We start from the raw sequence: 20,721 nt of genomic DNA, 5'->3' as shown, positions 1-20,721 counted from the left end.
ACCAGGGAAGCCCTGGAACACTTTTAGAATCACATTCCTGTCTCTCCTTGCTTTTTTCTTAACATCCAAAGTTAACACACTTAGTAATTTGCCCACAAAATTTTTTCTGTGGGTAGAATCTAAACAGTATGTGTTTCAAGTCCTTGTTCTCATCCATACCCCACTGTGGATCATTTTAGGCAAATTATTGGTTTTAAATATATTAAAACCATTGCATTAGGAATATGTTATCAATTAAAGTAAATATGGATGTCCTTAGAGCCCTGACCTCTACTGATCTTGCCTTCTGTTCATTTTAAATATAAGTAGTTTCTAGTTGACTTTAAAATATAATAGTATTACCACTTAAAAGTAAAATGGAATGAAAGAAAATAGTCCTCTTCAGCATATGCTCTGATAAGTTCTGTTGAAGCCTCAGTTACTGGCAGATAGGATGGTTGCTTAGCTTTTGTCTCTTTTATAAATTGGCTTCTGAGAAGCATTTCATTTGAAGAGAAGAGTCCACTGCTACAAGTTTAGAAATCCCTGATTTAAAGTAACTTTCCTCCCGCTTTTTGCAGTTGTTTTCTTTGAGCTGCAACTATAACTTAGTGTTAAGAGGGTAAGCTCTGGATTCAGACTGTTTAAAACTTGGTTCCACCACTTCTAATTATGTGACCTTGGATGAGTTATTTTATCTCTGTAAGCATTAATTTCCTTGCTTGTGAAAACAGTATGATAATATCTACCTCATAGGATGGCTGTGAATATTTAATGAGATGTTTATTAGTAGTTCGGCAGAGAAAAAGTACTTAGTAGACGTTAACTATAACAATTATAATACATCTTTCAGTTAATTTGGGGCCGGGGGAGGATGTATTCCAGCAGCTTTTAAGTATATTATCAACCATTTATCTGTTGTATGTTTGAAGTGTGGATATCTGGTTGGACACAGAGAGGAATTCCCCATATTCTCAACTTCATCCTTCAGTTCCTAATCACCAGAGACTATGCAGATTTCATAATCCTCAAACGTTAAATCCAGTTCCCTGAGCTGTTCTTTCCTAGACTGTCCCGTTCCAGTCTTATCTTTGTCTGACCTACTCAGTTCCTTTTGCTTCGTCCTCAAAGCTTTGCCTTCCCACTGATAACTTCACCTGCAGGCTCAGCATGGCCCAACTCCCATGCCAGCCTTGATCAGGTCCAGTGGTATATCATGGACCATGCAAATACTAGGCTGCTGTAGGACAAGGACATAAGAGAAGCAGAGGGGGTGGGGTGGAAGGAGCATTGAGCCGTGGGCCCTCAGAGGGCGCACCGTGTTAGATGCTGTGCCTGGGGCGGCAGGACTAAGCGCAGAGCCCCGGGCCGCTTCTCCGCAGCGTGCTTACCTGCAGCCCAGCTCCGGCAGAAGCCTCCCTTACTTGCAGTTGGGAGCTGAGGTCAGAGACTCGGAGTTTGGTTGAAACCAGGAATCTCAGGGCTGGGACCTCGGTTCTGGAGTAGATTCCTACTGATAGAATAATATGACATTTTCAGTTCTATTCTTCTATTAATCATATCCCTGGGAGTTTCTATGCACTTGAACTGCCTTGAGCATCCATTCGTAATCAGTCTGAAATGGCGTTTACTTTGAAATACTCTGAATGTCACTATAAATTAGCCAAAGTATCAAGAAGCCTGAATTTTGAACCAGAATTTTATCTGTATCTTACGTAACATAGGTATGGCAGGGGTAGATGCCCAATGAAGACTTGGATGACCCTAGTGATTGTAATTGAGTGAGACAGGAGCTGCTGGTATGTATTTTAGAAAAGAAGAGTTTTGAAAGGAGCCGTCATTCCTGGCCAGTTTGTATTAGTGTCTACCAGGAATATGGTTTTTGTTCTCTAGTCTTAAATTAGAATAAACTTTATGCTTGTATGCAGGGTGTATTTGTACAGTTAAACCTTTGGCAGCATTTTTTTTTTAAATTAACACTTTTTAAGAGTTTATCCTGCTCATTTTTATGAGTAATTACAATAATCTCTTTGGAACTATATTTTCTACACTCTCCCTATGACACATTTTTTCCAGCTCCCATATTTAACGCCTAATGATTACCTTTACTTGTAAGACTCCAGGCACAGCCTTGATCCCTCCTTCTTTCTTTGGTTCCTGTTTCCCTAGTCCTGTCTAAACCATCTGATAGTACATGCGCATCTTCTTTTAGGTTATAGGTCCCTTCTCTCAGGTGCCAGCTGTTATTTCTGGTGGGGCTGTGTCCCACTATGCTGCTCGGTGGTTCTTTCCAAGTATGTGATGTCTTTTCATTCTGTTTTCCTTGGTAGTTTTTGTTTGTTTGTTTTTCTTTTGGCCTAGAAATAGTACCTTTTTATTATTTTTTTTTAATTAAAAAAATTTTTTTGGCTGCAGATGAATTGGGAGATTGGGATTGACATATACACAATAATATGTATAAAATAGATAACTAATAAGAACCTGCTGTATAAATAAATAAATAAATTTTAAAAATAAATAAATAAATAAATTTTTGGCCGCTCCATGCAGCTTGTGGGTGGGGTCCTGGTTCCCCTGGATCCCCGACCGGGGATCGAACCCGGGCCCCGGCAGTGAAAATGCCAAGTCCTAACTAGTGGACTGCCAGGGAATTCCCAGTAGTACCTTTTTAAAGAACTGGCCTATTTCATGATATTATTTTAAATGTATTATAATTTCTAATTACAACACATGGTTTACCTATGAAAGTCATCTTCCTAGATAATTGTTTAATAGATTGACTTTGTATGATACTTCTACATTAAATATGAACAGGGAAGTTATTTGTTACGATAAATTGAGTTAATATGAGTATGTCTTTAAAATGTAATTGATACCTTTTGCCCAAAATAAGAATTTTTTTTTTTTTGTGGTACGTGGGCCTCTCACCATTGTGGCCTCTCCCGTTGCAGAGCACAGGCTCTGGACGCGCAGGCTCAGCGGCCATGGCTCACGGGCCCAGGCACTCCGCGGCATGTGGGATCTTCGTGGACCGGGGCACGAACCCGCGTCCCCTGCATCGGCAGGCGGACTCTCAACCACTGTGCCACCAGGGAAGCCCCAAAACAAGAATTTTAGAAGTCTGTGTTGATAATTCTTTTTTTTTTTTTTTTTTGCGGTACGCGGGCCTCTCACTGCTGTGGCCTCTTCCGTTGCGGAGCACAGGCTCCGGACGCGCAGGCCCAGCGGCCATGGCTCACGGGCCCAGCCGCTCCGCGGCACGTGGGATCCTCCCGGACTGGGGCACGAACTCTTGTCCCCTGCATCGGCAGGCGGACACTCAACCACTGTGCCACCAGGGAAGCCCTGTGTTGATATTCTTGATTACTTTTATAGACAGTAGATAGGTAGATAGACAGAGAGACAGAAAGAGAGTGTGTTTGGTTATTGAAGCTGGAAACACAGGAAGGGGAAATTGTCACCAGGATTACTGGGAGAGCGCATAATTAGTTTGTGAAAAAGCTCCCCAGACCAGCCTTAACCTCTGCAGTGACCAGGCCCATGGAGAGCTTGTCCATCACTCTCTGTGAAGTTACCTTAACAAGAAAATTACATAAAACAATGAGAGAAGGCAGGTAGCACCTGTCCTGAAATGCAAAATTATATCATCCTTTTGTCTCTTAGACCTTGGCTGATCCTCTGCTTGTACTCCATTCTCCTCACCCTTTCTTTAGAGTTTGGCTCAAACCCCTGCCCGAGCCTCTACGCTTGGACTCTCTTCCTTTCTGGGTCTTCTTGTGGACTTCGAATGAGTAAAGGAGAGGGTGTATTCAGATCCCCATTGGAGTCCTGCAAGTAACACTGGGTGGGGTTCACGTGGCCTGGAATGCCTGTGGCCCATCTAAAGGCAGCAGCTACCACTTGGCTTTGTCCAGTTGTTGACAACTTGTAATGCAGGTCTATTCTTTCCAAAGCTTCCACATTTTTCATTCTGGAAATCCAGATTTTGTATGTAATTTTTAAAATGTAGTCAACTCACATTTTTAAAGTGAACAGGCCAAATGTGTGTTGGCAAAAATTGGCCCACAAGCCATGAATCTGCAACCACTGTTCTTGTACAGTGATTTCTAATCAGAAGCAGATAATAAAAATCACTTCTGGAGCTTTTTGGACTGTATACGCCTGGTCTCTAACCCTGGAAATGCAGACTCAGCAGTCTAGCAAAATGTCCCGTGGTGTCAGTGCCGTCCCTCTCTTGCAGCTGAGTGTTGCCATCATGATACCCCTGCCCACCAGGCCTGGCTCACTTAGATACCGGGCTGCACAGCAGGCTTGGGATTGTCCCTGTTGTTTGTCTTGGTGCTGTATTTAGACTGTTATCTGAACCAAGAATAAAGTTGCTCTGACTCCATTCCCACCTGATCTCAACCTTATACTGTTGCCCCAAGGCCTTTGGTTTTTATAAAAATGTATTTATTTTATTTTATTTATTTTATCTTTGGCTGTGGTGGGTATTCATTGCTGCACACAGGCTTTTCTCTGGTTGCAGCGAGTGGGGCCTACTCTTCGTTGTGGTGCGCGGGCTTCTCACTGCGGTGGCTTCTCTTGTTGGGAGCACGGGCTCTAGGCGCGCAGGCTTCAGTAATTGTGGCACGTGGGCTCAGTAGTTGTGGCTTGCGGGTTCTAGAGCGCAGGCTCAGTAGTTGTGGCGCATGGGCTTAGTTGCTCCGCGGCATGTGGGATCTTCCTGGACCAGGGCTCGAACCCGTGTCCCCTGCATTGGCAGGCGGATTCTTAACCGCTGTGCCACCAGGGAAGCCCCAGACCTTTAGTTTTGAGACTAAATGTTTCCCAGGTGTGGCAACTGTACGCAAAACTAGAGGAAAGCTGCTTTTCACCTTGCCTGAGTGGTTATACTTAGTCCTGAGTAAGGGATGAGACCTTTTGGTTGATCCTTGTGGAGTCCAGTGACTCCCAGTTTTCGTAAAGTCTTGGAGGCTTCCAGCCAGCTGCTTGTTAGAGATTTCCCATCGGAGGCTGTACCACGGGTTGCCCACCTCTGTCTGCCCTGGCCCTGCAGCAGGCCAAGGCCAAGGCCAAGGCACGCAGCTCTCTCCTAGCAGTTTCATGCAGAAGCAGTACTTGAGTGCATCGCCTCGTAGAGGCTTGGGTTCCTGGCAGTTGAAATTAGCAGAATAAAAACCAGTGTGTTTGGGATCTGGAATCTCTGGCCATCAAGGTAGACCTCAGAGAAGCTTTGGCTGAAAAGGGGAGGTGTGCTCTCGGATGCCGTCCTCATAGACTCATCAGACGCTGGAGCAGTTTGTGCCCTGAAGACTTCCGGGTAGAAAGCTGAGTGGTTATTATTGTTCACCGCGTATTTAGTGATTATATTCTACACTAGATTATGCAGTTGGAGGAGGGCTATATTTTCTCTTAGGACAAGTGAGACCATTCATCGTTAATCCTGGCTGACGCCCTTGGTGCTAAGCAGATTTTAGCATCGCTACCACGTCTGTCACGTGTCTAGCAGCAAGTCTCTCAAGAAGTTCACAGCTTCTCTACCAAGGGGAGCGTATGTTTCCAAGAGCCACTCTGGCAGTAACCTCTGTGTTAGTTACCTTGGGCTAAATGATGCTCTGGTAGCACATTCCCCCAACTTACAGTGACATACAGCAACAAGGGTTCTTTCTCTCTTACATTCTGCATACATGGTGGATCACCTGTGGCCCTGCTGCACGTCATGGTCATTCTAGGGCCCAGACTGACCGCAGCCCCTGTTTGGGACTTGGCTGGTCTCCTGGCTGAGGGAAGAGAGAAATACAGAGCTTCCTTTCAAAAGAGGCTACTCACATTTCATTGGCTAGAGCAAGTCATGTGGCCAAGCATGATGTCAGCCAGGAAGGAGAGGAGGGGAACTTTGAACAATAATATGATCTAATACAGCTCTGCTTCCTCAGGACCTCATAGCTGTGTCTTGGTGTCGGTCATCAGTCAGCAAAAATAAGCAGGAACTGGCTGGAGCCTGTGCCTGATTACCACAGCAGCTGGCAACTCTCTCCTCTGCCCTTAGGCAGTGGGATAATAATGTTTCTATTTTCCCAAAGGACCTCCTGCCACCTCAGAGGTAAATAATAACCCCTGTGGTGATCAGTACTCTTGAGGAGAACCGTTTTCGCCTTGCCTGGCCCCTTGACCTCCATGACTTCCACGGACGCAGGCTTTCTGGGGTCCAAGTTGAACCACTGGTTCCCCTTCTGGCCTTCGTGAAAAACTCACATTGTTACTACATGCAGGGTGCTTGTTTTTTTTTTTTTTTTTTTTTCAATTTTTAAATTTTTTTTTTATACAGCAGGTTCTTATTAGTTATCTATTTTATACATATTAGTGTATACGTGTCAATCCCAATCTCCCAGTTCATCACACCACCACCCCTGCCTCTTTCTCCCTCAGTGTCCATACATTTGTTCTAAACATCTGTGTCTCTATTTCTGCCCTGCAAACAGGTTCATCTGTACCATTTTCCTAGGTTCCACATGTGTGCATTCATATACGATATTTGTTTTTCTCTTTCTGACTTACGTCACTCTGTATGACAGTCTCTAAGTTCATCCACGTCTCTACAAATGACCCAATTTTGTTCCTTTTTATGGCTGAGGAATATTCCATTGTATATGTGTACCATATCTTCTTTATCCATTCTTCTGTTGATGGGCATTTAGGTTGCTTCCATGACCTGGCTATTGTAAATAGTGCTGCAGTGAATATTGGGGTGCATGTGTCTTTTTGAATTACGGTTTTCTCTGGGTATATGCCCAGTAGTGGGATTGCTGGGTCCTACGGTAGTTCTATTTTTAGTTCTTTAATGAACCTCCATACTGTTCTCCATAGAAGCTGTATCACTTTACATTCCCACCAACAGTGTAAGAGGGTTCCCTTTTTTCCACACTCTCTCCAGCATTTGTTGTTTGTAGATTTTCTGATGATGCCCATTCTAACTGGTGTGAGGTGATACCTCATTGTAGTTTTGATTTGCATTTCTCTAATAATTAGTGATGTTGAGCAGTTTTTCATGTGCTTCTTGGCCATCTGTATGTCTTCTTTGGAGAAATGTCTATTTAGGTCTTCTGCCCATTTTTGGATTGGGTTGTTTGTTTTTTTAATATTGAGCTGCTTGAGCTGTTTATGTATTTTGGAGATAAATCCTTTGTCCATTGATTCATTTGCAAATACTTTCTCCCATTCTGAGGGTTGTCTTTTCATCTTGTTTGTAGTTTCCTTTGCTTTGCAAAAGCTTTTGTTTCATTAGGTCCCATTTGTTATTTTTGTTTTTATTTCCATTACTCTAGGAGGTGGGTCAAAAAAGATCTTGCTGTGATTTATGTCAAAGAGTGTTCTTCCTATGTTTTCCTCTAAGAGTTTTATAGTGTCTGGTCTTACATTTAGGTCTCTAATCGATTTTGAGTTTAGTTTTGTGTATGGTGTTAGGGAGTGTTCTAATTTCATTTTACATGCAGCTGTCCAGTTTTCCCAGCACCACGTACTGAAGAGACTGTCCTTTCTCCATTGTATATCCTTGCCTCCTTTGTCCTTGACCATAGGTGCATGGGTTTATCTCTGGGCTTTCTATCTTGTTCCATTGATCTATATTTCTGTTTTTGTGCCAGTGCCATACTGTCTTCATTACTGTAACTTTGTAGTATAGTCTGAAATCAGGGAGTCTGATTCCTCCAGCTCCGTTTTTTTCCCTCAAGACTGCTTTGGCTATTCGGGGTCTTTTGTATCTCCACACAAATTTTAAGATTTTTTTGTTCCAGTTCTGTAAAAAATGCCATTGGTAGTTTGATAGGGATTGCATTGAATCTGTAGATTGCTTTGGGTAGTATAGGCATTTTCACAATATTGATTCTTCCAATCCAAGAACATGGTATATCTCTCCATCTGTTGGTATCATCTTTAATTTCTTTCAGCATTGTCTTACAGTTTTCTGCATACAGATCTTTTGTCTCCCTAGGTAGGTTCATTCCTAGGTATTTTATTCGTTTTGTTACGATGGTAAATGGGAGTGTTTCCTTAATTTCTCTTTCAGATTTTTCATCATTAGTGTATAGGAATGCAAGAGATTTCTGTGCATTAATTTTGTATCCTGCAACTTTACCAAATTCATTGATTAGCTCTAGTAGTTTTCTGGTGGCATCTTTAGGATTCTCTGTGTGTAGTATCATGTCATCTGCAAACAGTGACAGGTCTACTTCTTCTTTTCCAGTTTGTATTCCTTTTATTTCTTTTTCTTCTCTGATTGCCGTGGCTTGGACTTCCAAAACTATGTTGAGTAAGAGTGACAAGAGTGGACATCCTAGTCTTGTTCCTGATCTTAGAGGAACTGCTTTCAGTTTTTCACCATTGAGGATGATGTTTGCTGTGGGTTTGTCATATATGGCCTTTATTATGTTGTGCCCACTTTCTGGAGAGTTTTTATCATAAATCATGTTGAATGTTGTCAGAAGCTTTTTCTGCATGTACTGAGATGATCATATGGTTTTTCTTCTACAGTTTGTTGATATAGTGTATCACATTGATTGATTTGCATATACTGAAGAATCCTTGCATCTCTGGGATAAACCCCACTTGATCGTGGTGTATGATCCTTTTAATGTGTTGTTGGATTCTGTTTGCTAGTATTTTGTTGAGGATTTTTGCATCTATATTCATCAGTGATATTGGTCCATAATTTTCTTTTTTTGTAGTATCTTTGTCTGGTTTTGGTATCAGGGTGATGGTGGCCTCATAGAATGAGTTTGGGAGTGTTCTTTCCTCTGCAGGTTTTTGGAAGAGATTTTGAAGGATGAGTGTTAGGTCTTCTCTAAATGTTTGATAGAATTCGCCTATAAAGCCATCTGATCCTGGACTTTTGTTTCTTGGAAGATTTTTAATCACAGTTTCAATTTCATTACTTGTGATTGGTCTGTTCATATTTTCTATTTGTTCCTGGTTCAGTCTTGGAAGGTTATATCTTTCTAAGATTTTGTCCACTTTTTCCAGGTTGTCCATTTTATTGGCATAGAGTTGCTTGTAGTAGTCTCTTAGGATGCTTTGTCTTTCTGCAGTGTCTTTTTTAACTTCTCTTTTTTCATTTCTAATTTTATTGATTTGAGTCCTCTCCCTCTTTTTCTTGATGGTTTGGCTAATGGTTTATCAATTTTGTTTATCTTCTCAAAGAAGCAGCTTTTAGTTTTATTGATCTTTGCTATTGTTTTCTTTGTTTCTATTTCATTTATTTCTGCTCTGATCTTTATGATTTCTTTCCTTCTGCTAACTCAGGGTTTTGTTTGTTCTTCTTTCTCTAGTTCCTTTAGGTGTAATGTTAGATTGTTTATTTGAGATTTTTCTCATTTCTTGAGGTAAGCTTGTATTGCTATCAACTTCCCTCCTAGAACTGCTTTTGCTGCACCCCATAGCTTTTGGACCGTCGTGTTTTCATTGTCATTTGTCTCTAGGTATTTTTTTATTTCCTCTTTGATTTCTTCAGTGATCTCTAGGTCATTTATTAACGTATTGTTTAGCCTCCATGTGTTTGTGTTTTTTACGTTTCTTTCCCTATAATTTATTTCTAATCTCATAATGTTGTGGTCAGAAAAGATGCTTGATATGATCTCCATTTTCTCAAATTTACTGAGGCTTGATCTGTGCCCCAAGATGTGATCTGTCCTAGAGAATGCTCCGTGCACACTTGAGAAGAAAGTGTCATCTGCTCTTTTTGGATGGCATGGCCTATAAATATCAATTAAATCTATCTGGTCTGTTGTGTCATTTAAAGCTTGTGTTTCCTTATTAATTTTTTGTTAGGATGATCTGTCCATTGGTGTAAGTGAGGTGTTAAAGTCCCCCACTATTATTGTGTTACTGTCGATTTCCTCTTTTATAGCTGTTAGCAGTTGCCTTATGTATTGAGGTGCTTCTATGTTGGATGCATATATATATTTATAATTGTTATATCTTCTACTTGGATCTATCCCTTGATCATTATATAGTGTCCTCCTTGTCTCTGGCAACATTCTTCATTTTAAAGTCTATTTTATCTAATATGACTATTGGTACTCCAGCTTTCTTTTGATTTCCATTTGCATGAAATATCTTTTTCCATCCCCTCACTTTCAGTCTGTATGTGTCCCTAGATCTGAAGTGGGTCCCTTGTAGACAGCATATATATGGGTCTTTTTTTGTATCCATTTAGTGAGCCTGTGCCTTTTGGTTGGAGCATTTAATCCATTCACGTTTAAGGTAATTATCGATATGTATGTTCCTATTACCATTTTCTTAATTGTTTTGGGTTTGTTTTTGTAGGTCCTTTTCTTCTCTTGTGTTTCCCACTTAGAGGAGTTCCTTTAGCATTTGTTGTAGAGCTGGTTTGATGGTGCTGAATTCTTTTAGCTTTTGCTTGTCTGTAAGCTTTAGATTTCTCCCCGTCTAATCTGAATGAGATCCTTGCCGGGTAGAGTAATCTTGGTTGTAGGTTCTTCGCTTTCATCACTTTAAATATGTCATGCCACTCCATTCTAGCTTGTAGAGTTTCTGCTGAGAAATCAGCTGTTAACCTTATGGGAGTTCCCTTGTATGTTATTTGTCATTTTTCCCTTGCTGCTTTCAATAATTTTTCTTTGTCTTTAATTTTTGCCAATTTGATTATGTGTCTCGGCATGTTTCTCCTTGGGTTTATTCTGTATGGGACTCTCTGCGCTTCCTGGACTCGGGTGGCTATTTCCTTTCCTATGTTAGGGAAGTTTTCGACTATAATCTCTTCACATATTTTCTCGGGTCCTTTCTCTCTCTCTCTCTCTGTTCTCCTTCTGGGACCCCTATAATGCGAATGTTGTTGCGTTTAATGTTGTCCCAGAGGTCTCCCAGGCTGTCTCCATTTCTTTTCATTCTTTTTTCTTTATTCTGTTCTGCAGCAGTGAATTGCACCATTCTGTCTTCCAGGTCACTTATCTGTTCTTCTGCCTCAATTATTCTGCTACTGATTCCTTCTAGTGTACTTTTCATTTCAGTTATTGTATTGTTCATCTCTGTCTGTTTGCTCTTTAATTCTTCTAGGTCTTTGTTAAACATATCTTGCATCTTCTCAATCTTTGCCTCCATTGTTTTTCCAAGGTCCTGGATCATCTTCACTATCATTATTCTTTATTCTTTTTCTGAAAGGTTGCCTATCTCCACTTCATTTAGTTGTTTTTCTGGGGTTTTATCTTGTTCCTTCATCTGGTACATAGCCCTCTGCCTTTTCATCTTGTTTGTCTTTCTGTGAATGTGGTTTTTGTTCCACAGGCTGCAGGACGGTAGTTCTTCTTGCTTCTGCTGTCTGCCCTCTGGTGGATGAGGCTATCTAAGAGGTTTGTGCAAGTTTCCTGATGGGAGGGACTGGTGGTGGGTAGAGCTGGCTGTTTTTCTGGTGGGCAGAGCTCAGTAAAACTTTAATCCAAGTGTCTTCTGATGGGTGGGGCTGGGTTCCCTCCCTGTTGGTTGTTTGGCCTGATGCAACCCAACACTGTAGCTTACCGGGGCTCTTTGGTGGGGCTAAGGGCGGACTCTGGGAGGGTTCACGCCAAGGAGTACTTCCCAGAACTTCTGCTGTCAGTGTCCTTGTGCTCACGGTGAGACACAGCCACCCCCCGCCTCTGCCGGAGACCCTCCAACACTAGCAGGTAGGTCTGGTTCAGTCTCCTCAGGGTCACTGCTCCTTCCCGTGGGTCCCAGTGCGCACACTTCTTTGTGTGTGCCCTCCAAGAGTGGAGTCTCTGTTTCCCCCAGTCCTGTCGAAGTCCTGTAGTCAAATCCCACGAGCCTTCAAAGTCTGATTCTCTGGGAATTCCTCCTCCCATTGCCGGACCCCCGGGTTGGGAAGCCTGACATGGCGCTCAGAACCTTCACTCCAGTGGGTGGACTTCTGTGGTATAAATGTTCTCCAGTTTGTGAGTCACCTATGCAGCAGTTATGGGATTTGATTTTATTGTGATTGCGCCCCTCCTACCATCTCATTGCGGCTTCTCCATTGTCTTTGGATGTAGGGTGTCTTTTTTGGTGAGTTCCAGTGTCTTCCTGTCAATGACTGTTCAGCAGTTAGTTGTGATTCTGGTGCTCTCACAAGAGGGAGTGAGGGTGCTCGTTCTTAAAAGCTAAGCGTCTACCGTGAAGTTGCCCTGGCAGACCTAGCTGGTCATATCAGCTCCCGCTGCTGTGGCCTGAGGTTATGCTCTCTAGCGTCTGTTGGTTTTCAGCCCCTTCACCTGAAATCGGGTTTTCTGACGTACGTGTTGTCTCCTCAGTGAGCTCAGCCCTCTTCCTCGTTGTGTTCATCACTTCTGTGAATTGTGTTTTACCTGTAAATAAAACAGGCAACCCCTTGAGTTCTCTGGATGGTACCGGGTGTTTTGTCTCTGGAGCAGCTCGGCTCTCAGCTCTGATTTCCCCCTGCCTGCCCACAGGACTGCTGAAAACATTAGAAAGGGGGTTTTATGGTAGATTAATAAATATCTTCATAGAGATACCCTTAAAGTATATTTTATTAGATGTGAGTTGTTTACAGATTTGATAAAGTAGGAAGTTAGATTTGTTACTTTAAACTTCAAAGTTAAGGAAGATTTCATGAAATAGTGGCACTTGCAAATAAAGTTGGCATTTAAAGCTTGTCTCCTATTAGACATCGTAATAAAGTAATAATTCTAGGCTGGGAGGAATTGGAAGATTGGGATTGACATATATACACTACTGATACTATGTATAAAATAGATAACTAATGAGAACCTACTGTATAGCACAGGGATCTCTACTCAGTGCTCTGTGGTGACCTAAATGGGAAGGAGATCCATAAAAGAGGGGATATATGTATACGTATAGCTGATTCATTTTACAGTAGAAACTAACACAACGTTGTAAAGCAACTGTACTCCAATAAAAATTAATTTAAAAAATAAAATTCTACCATTACTTTAAAAAATAAATAAAATAATAATTCTGTAAGACAACTTCCAAAATATTTATTTTTTCTCTTTTTTTCTATGTAGATCACAAGAGACCCCTGGAGATGGGCAGCCTCCAGCTTTACCACCCAAACAATCAAAGAAAAACAGTTGGAACCAAATTCATTTTTCACATTCTCAACAAGATCTGGAAAACCATATTAATGAAACATTTGATGTTCCATCTTCCCCTGAAAAAGCTACTGTAAGTAGTTTCTTCAGATATTATCACATTTCTTTGAAAATGTTTAATTGTAAATGAAATATTTTTTGTAAGATAGCCTGTTTTATCTGTAAATTATATTGTAGTACTTTCTCTTTTTCATCATGTGTTTGCTCATGAATTGTGCCACCATATAGCCCAATTGTGGAATTTCCTTTTATCATATTTATAAAACGTTCTTGCTCTAGAAGTTAATTTTTGACAAATTTGTTGATTTCTGTCTTTCAGAACACACATTTTCAGAACAAATGCTAATAATCCATTAAATACCATTAATTTTATTACATAATTGACTGGGTGCTGAGACTTTATCATTTATCATTTTCATCAACCTTTTGAGATTGAGTACCGGTCTCCAGAATATATAATTACTCTGTTCTTCAAAATATATTCGTGAGTTGCTTTGGTACTTTGTACCAAATAAAATGGTAAATTCTTAGAATCCCCTGATTTATGAATTTTCATTGCTTTTTCAAGTAGATGAACCAAAGGTGAGATTGTTAATAAATTTTAAGGATACACTGTGTTCATGAAGGTGTATAATGACAGACAGAAATGTGAGTGTATTTCAGGAAACTTAAAGGGACATCAAGGAATAAACTAAGATGCAGGGAGAGGACGTCCCACAGCAGGTGCTGGCACTGCCCGAAGTCTCTGCTGGCCATTGCACTCTTCCCCTCTTGTTTTTCACCCATAGCCCCCCCACGTTTTCTAAAATTGAAAAACAAGAGGTATCCACTCTATTCTCCCACACGTATGGCCCCACAGACGCATCAAAAAGAGATCAAAATCCTTACCCAAAACGAATGACAACTTTAGTGCCACCTGCGTGGCGATTCTTACGCATCACTCATTCATCCGTTCATAGTTACTGAGGTCTTTTTGTGTGCCAGGTACTTAAGGAGGTAGTGGGAGTACGAAGACAAATCAGATGTGGTCCGTGCTATTAACTAATTTATAGTCTAGTTTGTTTTTTCCTTCATGCAAAAATGACTTGTTGAGTACCTATTGTTATAGGCTCTGGGAATATAACAGAGTAAAATAAAAAATTAAAAACTCTGCCTGCAAGAAACTTGTATTCTGGGGATAAGGGTGAGACAAACAGTACGCAAAATATGTTATTTAAATATGTAGCATATTAGATAGTATAAATGCTAGAGAGACAAAGCAGAAAAGGGCTAGGGAATTTCCAGAGTGGAGTGTTCCAGTTCTAGATAGTGTGAGCCAGGGATGAGTTTGGTGATAAGCCACATGGATACCGGGCGTGAGAGCAGGTAAGCCGAGGGAATAGCAGGTGCCAAGGCAGGGGCATGGCTGTGTGGTCAGGGGACACCACGGGGGTCAGCGAGGACAGAGCAGAAGGAGCAAACGAGGAGGACAGGGGACAGCAGAGGGCCAGGTCCTGAAAGCCTGGTCTTGTGAGTGTTCCGTTCTTCAGCCCTGAGTGAGATTGGAAGCAAACGGACATGCCTAAGGAGAGAAGTAACGTGATGTCACTTAAGTTTTAACGGTTTCACTGTGGCTCGTATGTTGGCAGTGGACCGAAAGCAGGGTAGCAGCAGAGAAGCTGGCTGTGAGGTGTTGCAGGGCCCCAAGAAGCAGCGGTGATTGGAGAAGGTGGTGCCAGCGGGAGGGATGAGACACAGCTGTGTTCTGGGTGGAGTTTTAGAGTAGAGCTGACCTACTCTGCTGATGAGTTGGCTGTGGGAGACGAGAGAGAGAGGAGTGACAGCAAGGTTTGGGGCCTGAATAAATAGGAGGATGAAGTTACCATTTGCTGACCTGGAAAGGCTACAGGTAGAACAGGGGTGGGTGGAGTGCCGCAAGCTCAGCTGGGACACGTTGATGCGTCTAGTAGGAGTCCGTTTGGATTCTGGAGTTGAAGGGAGAGGTCGAAGCTGAAGGTATAACGTTGAGAGTTGATGGCATGTAGACAGTATTTAAAACCACGAGACAGGAAGTGTAGTGTGTACAGATAACGGAATAAGAGGTTCTAGAAATGGAGCCTTAGTCCTCCAAACTGTAAACATGAGGGAGTTGAAAGAAACCAGCAAAGGAAGCTGAAAAGATGCAGACCAAAAGGTAGGAAAAAAACTGATGAGAAGGCAGCCACAGAGAGAGTAACCAGCTGTGCCAGATGCTACTGGTGAGTCGAGGAAGGTGGGGACTGAGAACTGAACAAGCTCTGTAATTTGAAGTGACTATGGGAATTCGTAAGTGTATAAAAATAACAAATTCAGCTGTGGAGTTAAGGGAAGACTTCCTAGAAATGGTCATCTCCGACCTGTGTCTCGAAGGCTAAATAAGAATTAGCCAGCTACTTACGCCCAAAGAGCAGGCATACAACATGTTAAGTGAAAGAAGCCTGTAACAAATGACATATATTGTATAATTTCATATATGTGAAATGTCCAGAATAGTCAAGTATATAGGGAGGAAGTAGATGAAGGGTTGAATAGGACTTGGGGATGGGGGTGACCGCTCACGGACACAGGGTTTCTTTGGGGGATGAAGAAAAGGTTGTAAAATCAAAGGGTAGCACTTTAACAGGTCATTGGCATGCCTGTCAACTTTTACCTCTGTGATTTCATGTGCTACTTCAAACCAGAGAATTGCAATCTCTGAATTCATCTTAGTTTCAACCAAATCAAATGCTGCCTCCAAAAAAAAAAAAATAGTCGTGATGTTCGTACAACTCTGTGACTATGGTAGAAATTACTGAATTATACATTTTGAATGGGTGAAGTATAGTATGTGAATTGTATCTCAGTAAAGCTGTTTTTAAAAAGCAGAGGGAGTAACATGAATTCATGTAATACATGAGTATTCGCTCCGTGCAGAGCTTTGAGCCAGGTTCTAGAGACACTGAAATTAATTACTCAGGTAATTCATAAAGCCCCTGTTGCTCTTGGCACTTGCAGTCTAGCATGCAGGTAAGGCACAAGAGAAATTTAAATTGTGATTCTTTATATACTGTAGATAATGTCAGCATACAGGAAGCATGCTTCATGTGTATCTGAAGGATAGGCTATAAATGAAGAGTGTGACAAGTTATTTACTTTTGTGTTTTAAAGCCTAATGGTGGTATTCCACATGATAATCTTGTCCTGATCAGAATGAAACCTGATGAAAATGGAAGGTTTGGATTCAATGTAAAGGTAACTTAGAATTTATATTGTACTCAGTTTTTAAATTAAGGTGTTTCTGTGTTGGCAATACTGACTGATACTCGATATGCACTGTTTCAAAGGGAGGATGTGACCAGAAGATGCCTGTGATCGTGTCCCGAGTTGCGCCAGGAACACCTGTGAGTCACAGCAGCCTTCCCAGTGAATCCTAGCTTCGAGAATACATGCGTGTTTTTATTAGTATAAATAAAGGAGTAAAATGAATCATTTAATTTGTCAGGTAGCACGTGATGTTGGCTGAATCTCTTTAATTGCTGGGAAGTTAATTTTTATTTATTCCCTCTCTATAACAGTTTTTAAAATCTTTGTTTTTACAAAGAAGCTAGATTCTATGAAAATAACCCCTTTAAACAGCAAAATGTAGACAGAGGTATAGTTTCTGTTTGTTTGCTTTTTTGTTGGCTTCTGTTTTCATTTAGAATTGTTTAACCTACGTTCTATTTGTCTACTTTCTTTTTAAAATATGTATTTTAAGTTCTTTATTATGAACATTCTAAGCAAAAGTAGAGAAAAGACTGCATGTACCCATGAGGATGAACCCCCTGTGCCCCCTCCTTCAGGTTCAGCACCCATAAACTTTCTGCTCATGAGGACAATTCTTGATAAATTGTGGGTGCATCATCTTTATTGATCCTGTGTATAGCAAATATTGCTTTCAGGTCCCCATTTCTGTTGTTGTCTCCTCTGTTTAATTGCATTTCTCTTACCTAAATGGTCTCTAAGGGCTTGGAGCCAGCACCCATTGTCATTCAACCATCTCTGTGTCCTGGGAGAGGCAGGAACCTGCAGCCTGAGGGAAGAGGCTAGTTATGGGGTCTGGTGCTTTGCAGCAACCTCACAGTTGATCTGAAGATCGCAGTCAAGATTGATCAGGGATATCATGTTACATGGTTTTAGTTCTGGTTTTTAAGAACTTTGTTGGTTGCAAATAACAAGGAACTCGTGGAATACCCCTGGCTTAACCATAAATACAGAATTTATCGTATAGCTGTAGAGGTGTGTCACAAAACCCAAGGGCAGGCATGCACTCAGACTTCTAGAAAGAACTTGAAAAATCATCGGGACTCTATTTTTCATCTCTGTTTCTTTTTATGTGAATGTTTCATTCCTCTCTCTCAGTGCAAACCAGTTTGTACACTGAATTAGCTTCATTTCTCAAGCTACTCCAAATAAAATACATTCTAAATGAGAAGTGTACTTAGTAACAGCTTCAAGCCAAGTCCTGTAATATTAGCACCGCAGACACACTGTACCTGCAGAAATGATTGTGACTCCAAAATCTGTACTAAATAGAAATTGTGTAGCTCCCACCATTCTGCCCCTCAGTCCACGTGGGGGATGTGACCACTAGCAACCTCGGGATTTGTACGTTACCAGCTCAGCAACCCGGACTCATCAGGCCCCTCGGTCCAACTTACAGACGCCTAGGAAGCAGACCCTTCACAGATCCGGCTTGGACCAGATGTCCTCTTTTAAACAAATCCCTTGTGATCAGAGGTGACAAGACAGGGATGTGATGTATAAAATGACTACTGAACCTACTACACATGTGAAAGATGGGGGAAATAGTCCAAAATTATTTGTTCAGTGTGTATTGGGAAGTGTGTGTGTGTTTGGGAGTGCAGATGAGGAGATGAACGATTGCTAAGTTCTCATGTAGCAAGTAGAAAGTTAGATAACGTCTGAAATAAAAACTAAAAAATAAAATTGGAACGTTATTTAGAGATGCTGAGGTAAATACAAAAGATGTAGCTAAAATGTTGAAAGAAGATGCCTCAAAAGAGGGGGAAGAGATAGGGGAGAACATAAGAAATGGTTTCTTATCATAATAATCTTACAGACCTAGTCAGCTCTGTAAACTGTGTGGCGTATAGCTTTCCCCAAAACAAAAATTTTAAGTAAAACTTATTTGTAATTAAATATGTCTTTTACCTGACGATTCCACTTTTAGGAATTACGTCTAATGAAACAGTTGGAACAAAGGATACACAAGGACATTCATTGTTGTTTGTGAAACTTAAAAATTGGAGGGAAAATCAAAATGTGTACATCATTAGAATTGATTATATAAGTTATGCATTGCTTTGCAGCTCTTAAAATGACAGATGATACAGCATATATAAGTATGGAAATATTTTCATAAGATATAGTATTATGAAAAGTGCATATTTGACAATGGAATACTACTCAGCCATAAAAAAGAATGAAATAATGCCGTTTGCAGCAACATGGATGGACCTAGAGATTATCATACTAAGTGAAAAGTCAGACAGAGAAAGACAAGTACCATATGATACCACTTATATGTGGAACCTAAAAAAAATGCAAATGAATTCATTTGCAAAACAGAAACAGACTCCCAGACATAGAAAACAAACTTATGGGAATTCCTTGGTGGTCCAGTGGTTAGGACTCCATGCTTCCACTGCCGAGGGCACGGGTTCGATCCCTGGACAGGGAACTAAGATCCCGTAAGCCACACGGTGCAGCCATAAAAAAGAAAGAAAGAAAGAAAACAAACTTATGGCTACCAAAGGGGAAAGGGGCAGGGAGGGATAAGTTAGGAGTATGGGATTAACAGATACACACTATGATAGAGAACAAAGACCTACTGTATAGCACAGGGAACTATATTCAATATCTTATAATAATCTGTAATGGAAAAAATCTGAAAATATATGTATATATTTGTAACTGAATCACTTTGCTGTATACCTGAAACTAAATCAACTATACTCAATTTAAAAATGCATATTATACTTCCATATGTTTGTTTTATCCATTAAAAAAATAAGTTATGTAAATATAGTTAAAAAATCTGGAAACATGATAAAAAATGTTAGCAGTGTTTCATCTGGGTAGTGGAATTACTGGTATTTATTACTTGCTTCCATGATCCCTTTTTTTTTTTTTTTTTGCTGCATTGGGTTTTTGTTGCTGCGGCCGGGCTTTCTCTAGGTGCGGCGAGCGGGGCCTACTCTTCGTTGCGGTGCGTGGGCTTCTCATTGCAGTAGCTTCTCTTGTTGCGGAGCACAGGCTCTAGGTCCGTGGGCTTCAGTAGTTGCAGCACATGGGCTCAGTAGTTGCAGCACACGGGCTCAGTAGTTGTGGTGCACGGGCTGTTGCTCCGCAGCATGTGGGATCTTCCTGGACCAGGGCTCGAACCTGTGTTCCCTGCATTGGCAGGCGGATTCTTAACCACTGTACCACCATGGAAGTCCGTGTCATTTTTTTAAATTGTCTGAAATCATGACAATGAGCATGTATTGCTCTTATAATTAGAAAAAACCAATAAACCTTCTTTTACTTGTATGCCAATTGTAATAGTCATAAAAGAAATATTGATTTTTCTGAACAGTGAATGTGGATAGTTTTCAATTAAGTCAAGGGTGTTCTTGAACATTCTATAAAATTTTATGACTATAAGTTTTCTTTTTATGCTATACAGATTACTATATTGGTAATTTTTCCTTTCTGCTACATAGAACTATGTTTCGTAAATAGTGACTGAATTTAGAACAAATTAAATAAATAGAAATGTGTTGTTTTTATATTACTTTATTAATTTAAAGACCATTACAGTTTTCCAGTTAGAAACCTCATTTTAGGTGATTGAGGGGAAAGGACAGTGTTTCAGATATTTTAGTGTCGTTTTTTATATTGGAAACCTTCTAAACTGGATCATTTCCAAAATGGTGTTTTTCCTCCTACCTGATCATATTTAAGCCAATAGCTCTTGCCCCGGCAAACTTCATTTTATCTAGACTCGCCAGATCCGAATGAAATGCACATAAAAACGTATCCCTGATAAAAGGCAGATTAAGTATGAGAGTGTTACGTCAGTTATAATGGGTAACCGCTGTGCTGTAACATTCAAAGATGTTGTTTGTTTTTAAAACACTACAGGAAGTAGAGAAAGAAGCAGCTAGAGAGAATGGTCCGAACCTTAAATTTGAATTTTCCAGATTTTAATGCTTTGCATTGAAATATCTCATTTTAAAAATTTCACAACGATGAATAATTAGGACAGACACATGTTCCTTTCTCAGAGTTTCAGGTGTCTAAGATCACACACGTCATAAGCGGCCAAGGAAGAACTTGGCTCCTAGACCGGGGCTCTTTCCACTAGTGACAGTACCTTATTGGACTTTGTGGACTTTGTTTTACAGTGAGTTTAGTTGTGCTTCCATCTTTCAAGCCTTTGCCACGGCCCTTTCTGAAAGGTGCAGCCCTATCATTTCCTTCGCGGTCTGAGCCATCATCCTGCAAACTTGACTCCCATGTGTTCTCATTCCTGTGTCCCTGGAGCAGGCTGTCCATATTTCTGTTGATCTCTTTT

At 40.8% G+C, this 20,721-nt stretch overlaps 1 protein-coding gene across 3 annotated transcripts in view; it reads left to right on the top strand.

The window, feature by feature from the left end:
• PTPN4 (protein tyrosine phosphatase non-receptor type 4) overlaps positions 1-20,721 on the top strand; it is a 187,671-nt gene that overhangs the window by 145,643 nt on the left and 21,307 nt on the right. For all 3 annotated transcript variants that reach the window (XM_082631396.1, XM_082631395.1, XM_082631397.1), the window contains 3 exons: positions 13,017-13,176; positions 16,269-16,352; positions 16,445-16,501. In XM_082631396.1, the coding sequence (XP_082487522.1) occupies positions 13,017-13,176; positions 16,269-16,352; positions 16,445-16,501 (301 nt within the window). The remainder of the gene's footprint in view (positions 1-13,016; positions 13,177-16,268; positions 16,353-16,444; positions 16,502-20,721) is intronic.

Source organism: Mesoplodon mirus, assembly GCF_964341445.2.
Source record: "Mesoplodon mirus genome assembly, chromosome: 8".
In the NCBI taxonomy this organism is placed as follows: Eukaryota; Metazoa; Chordata; class Mammalia; order Artiodactyla; family Ziphiidae; genus Mesoplodon; species Mesoplodon mirus.
The sequence above is the reverse complement of the archived record's forward strand: the minus strand, read 5'-3'. Positions and strand labels throughout refer to the sequence as shown.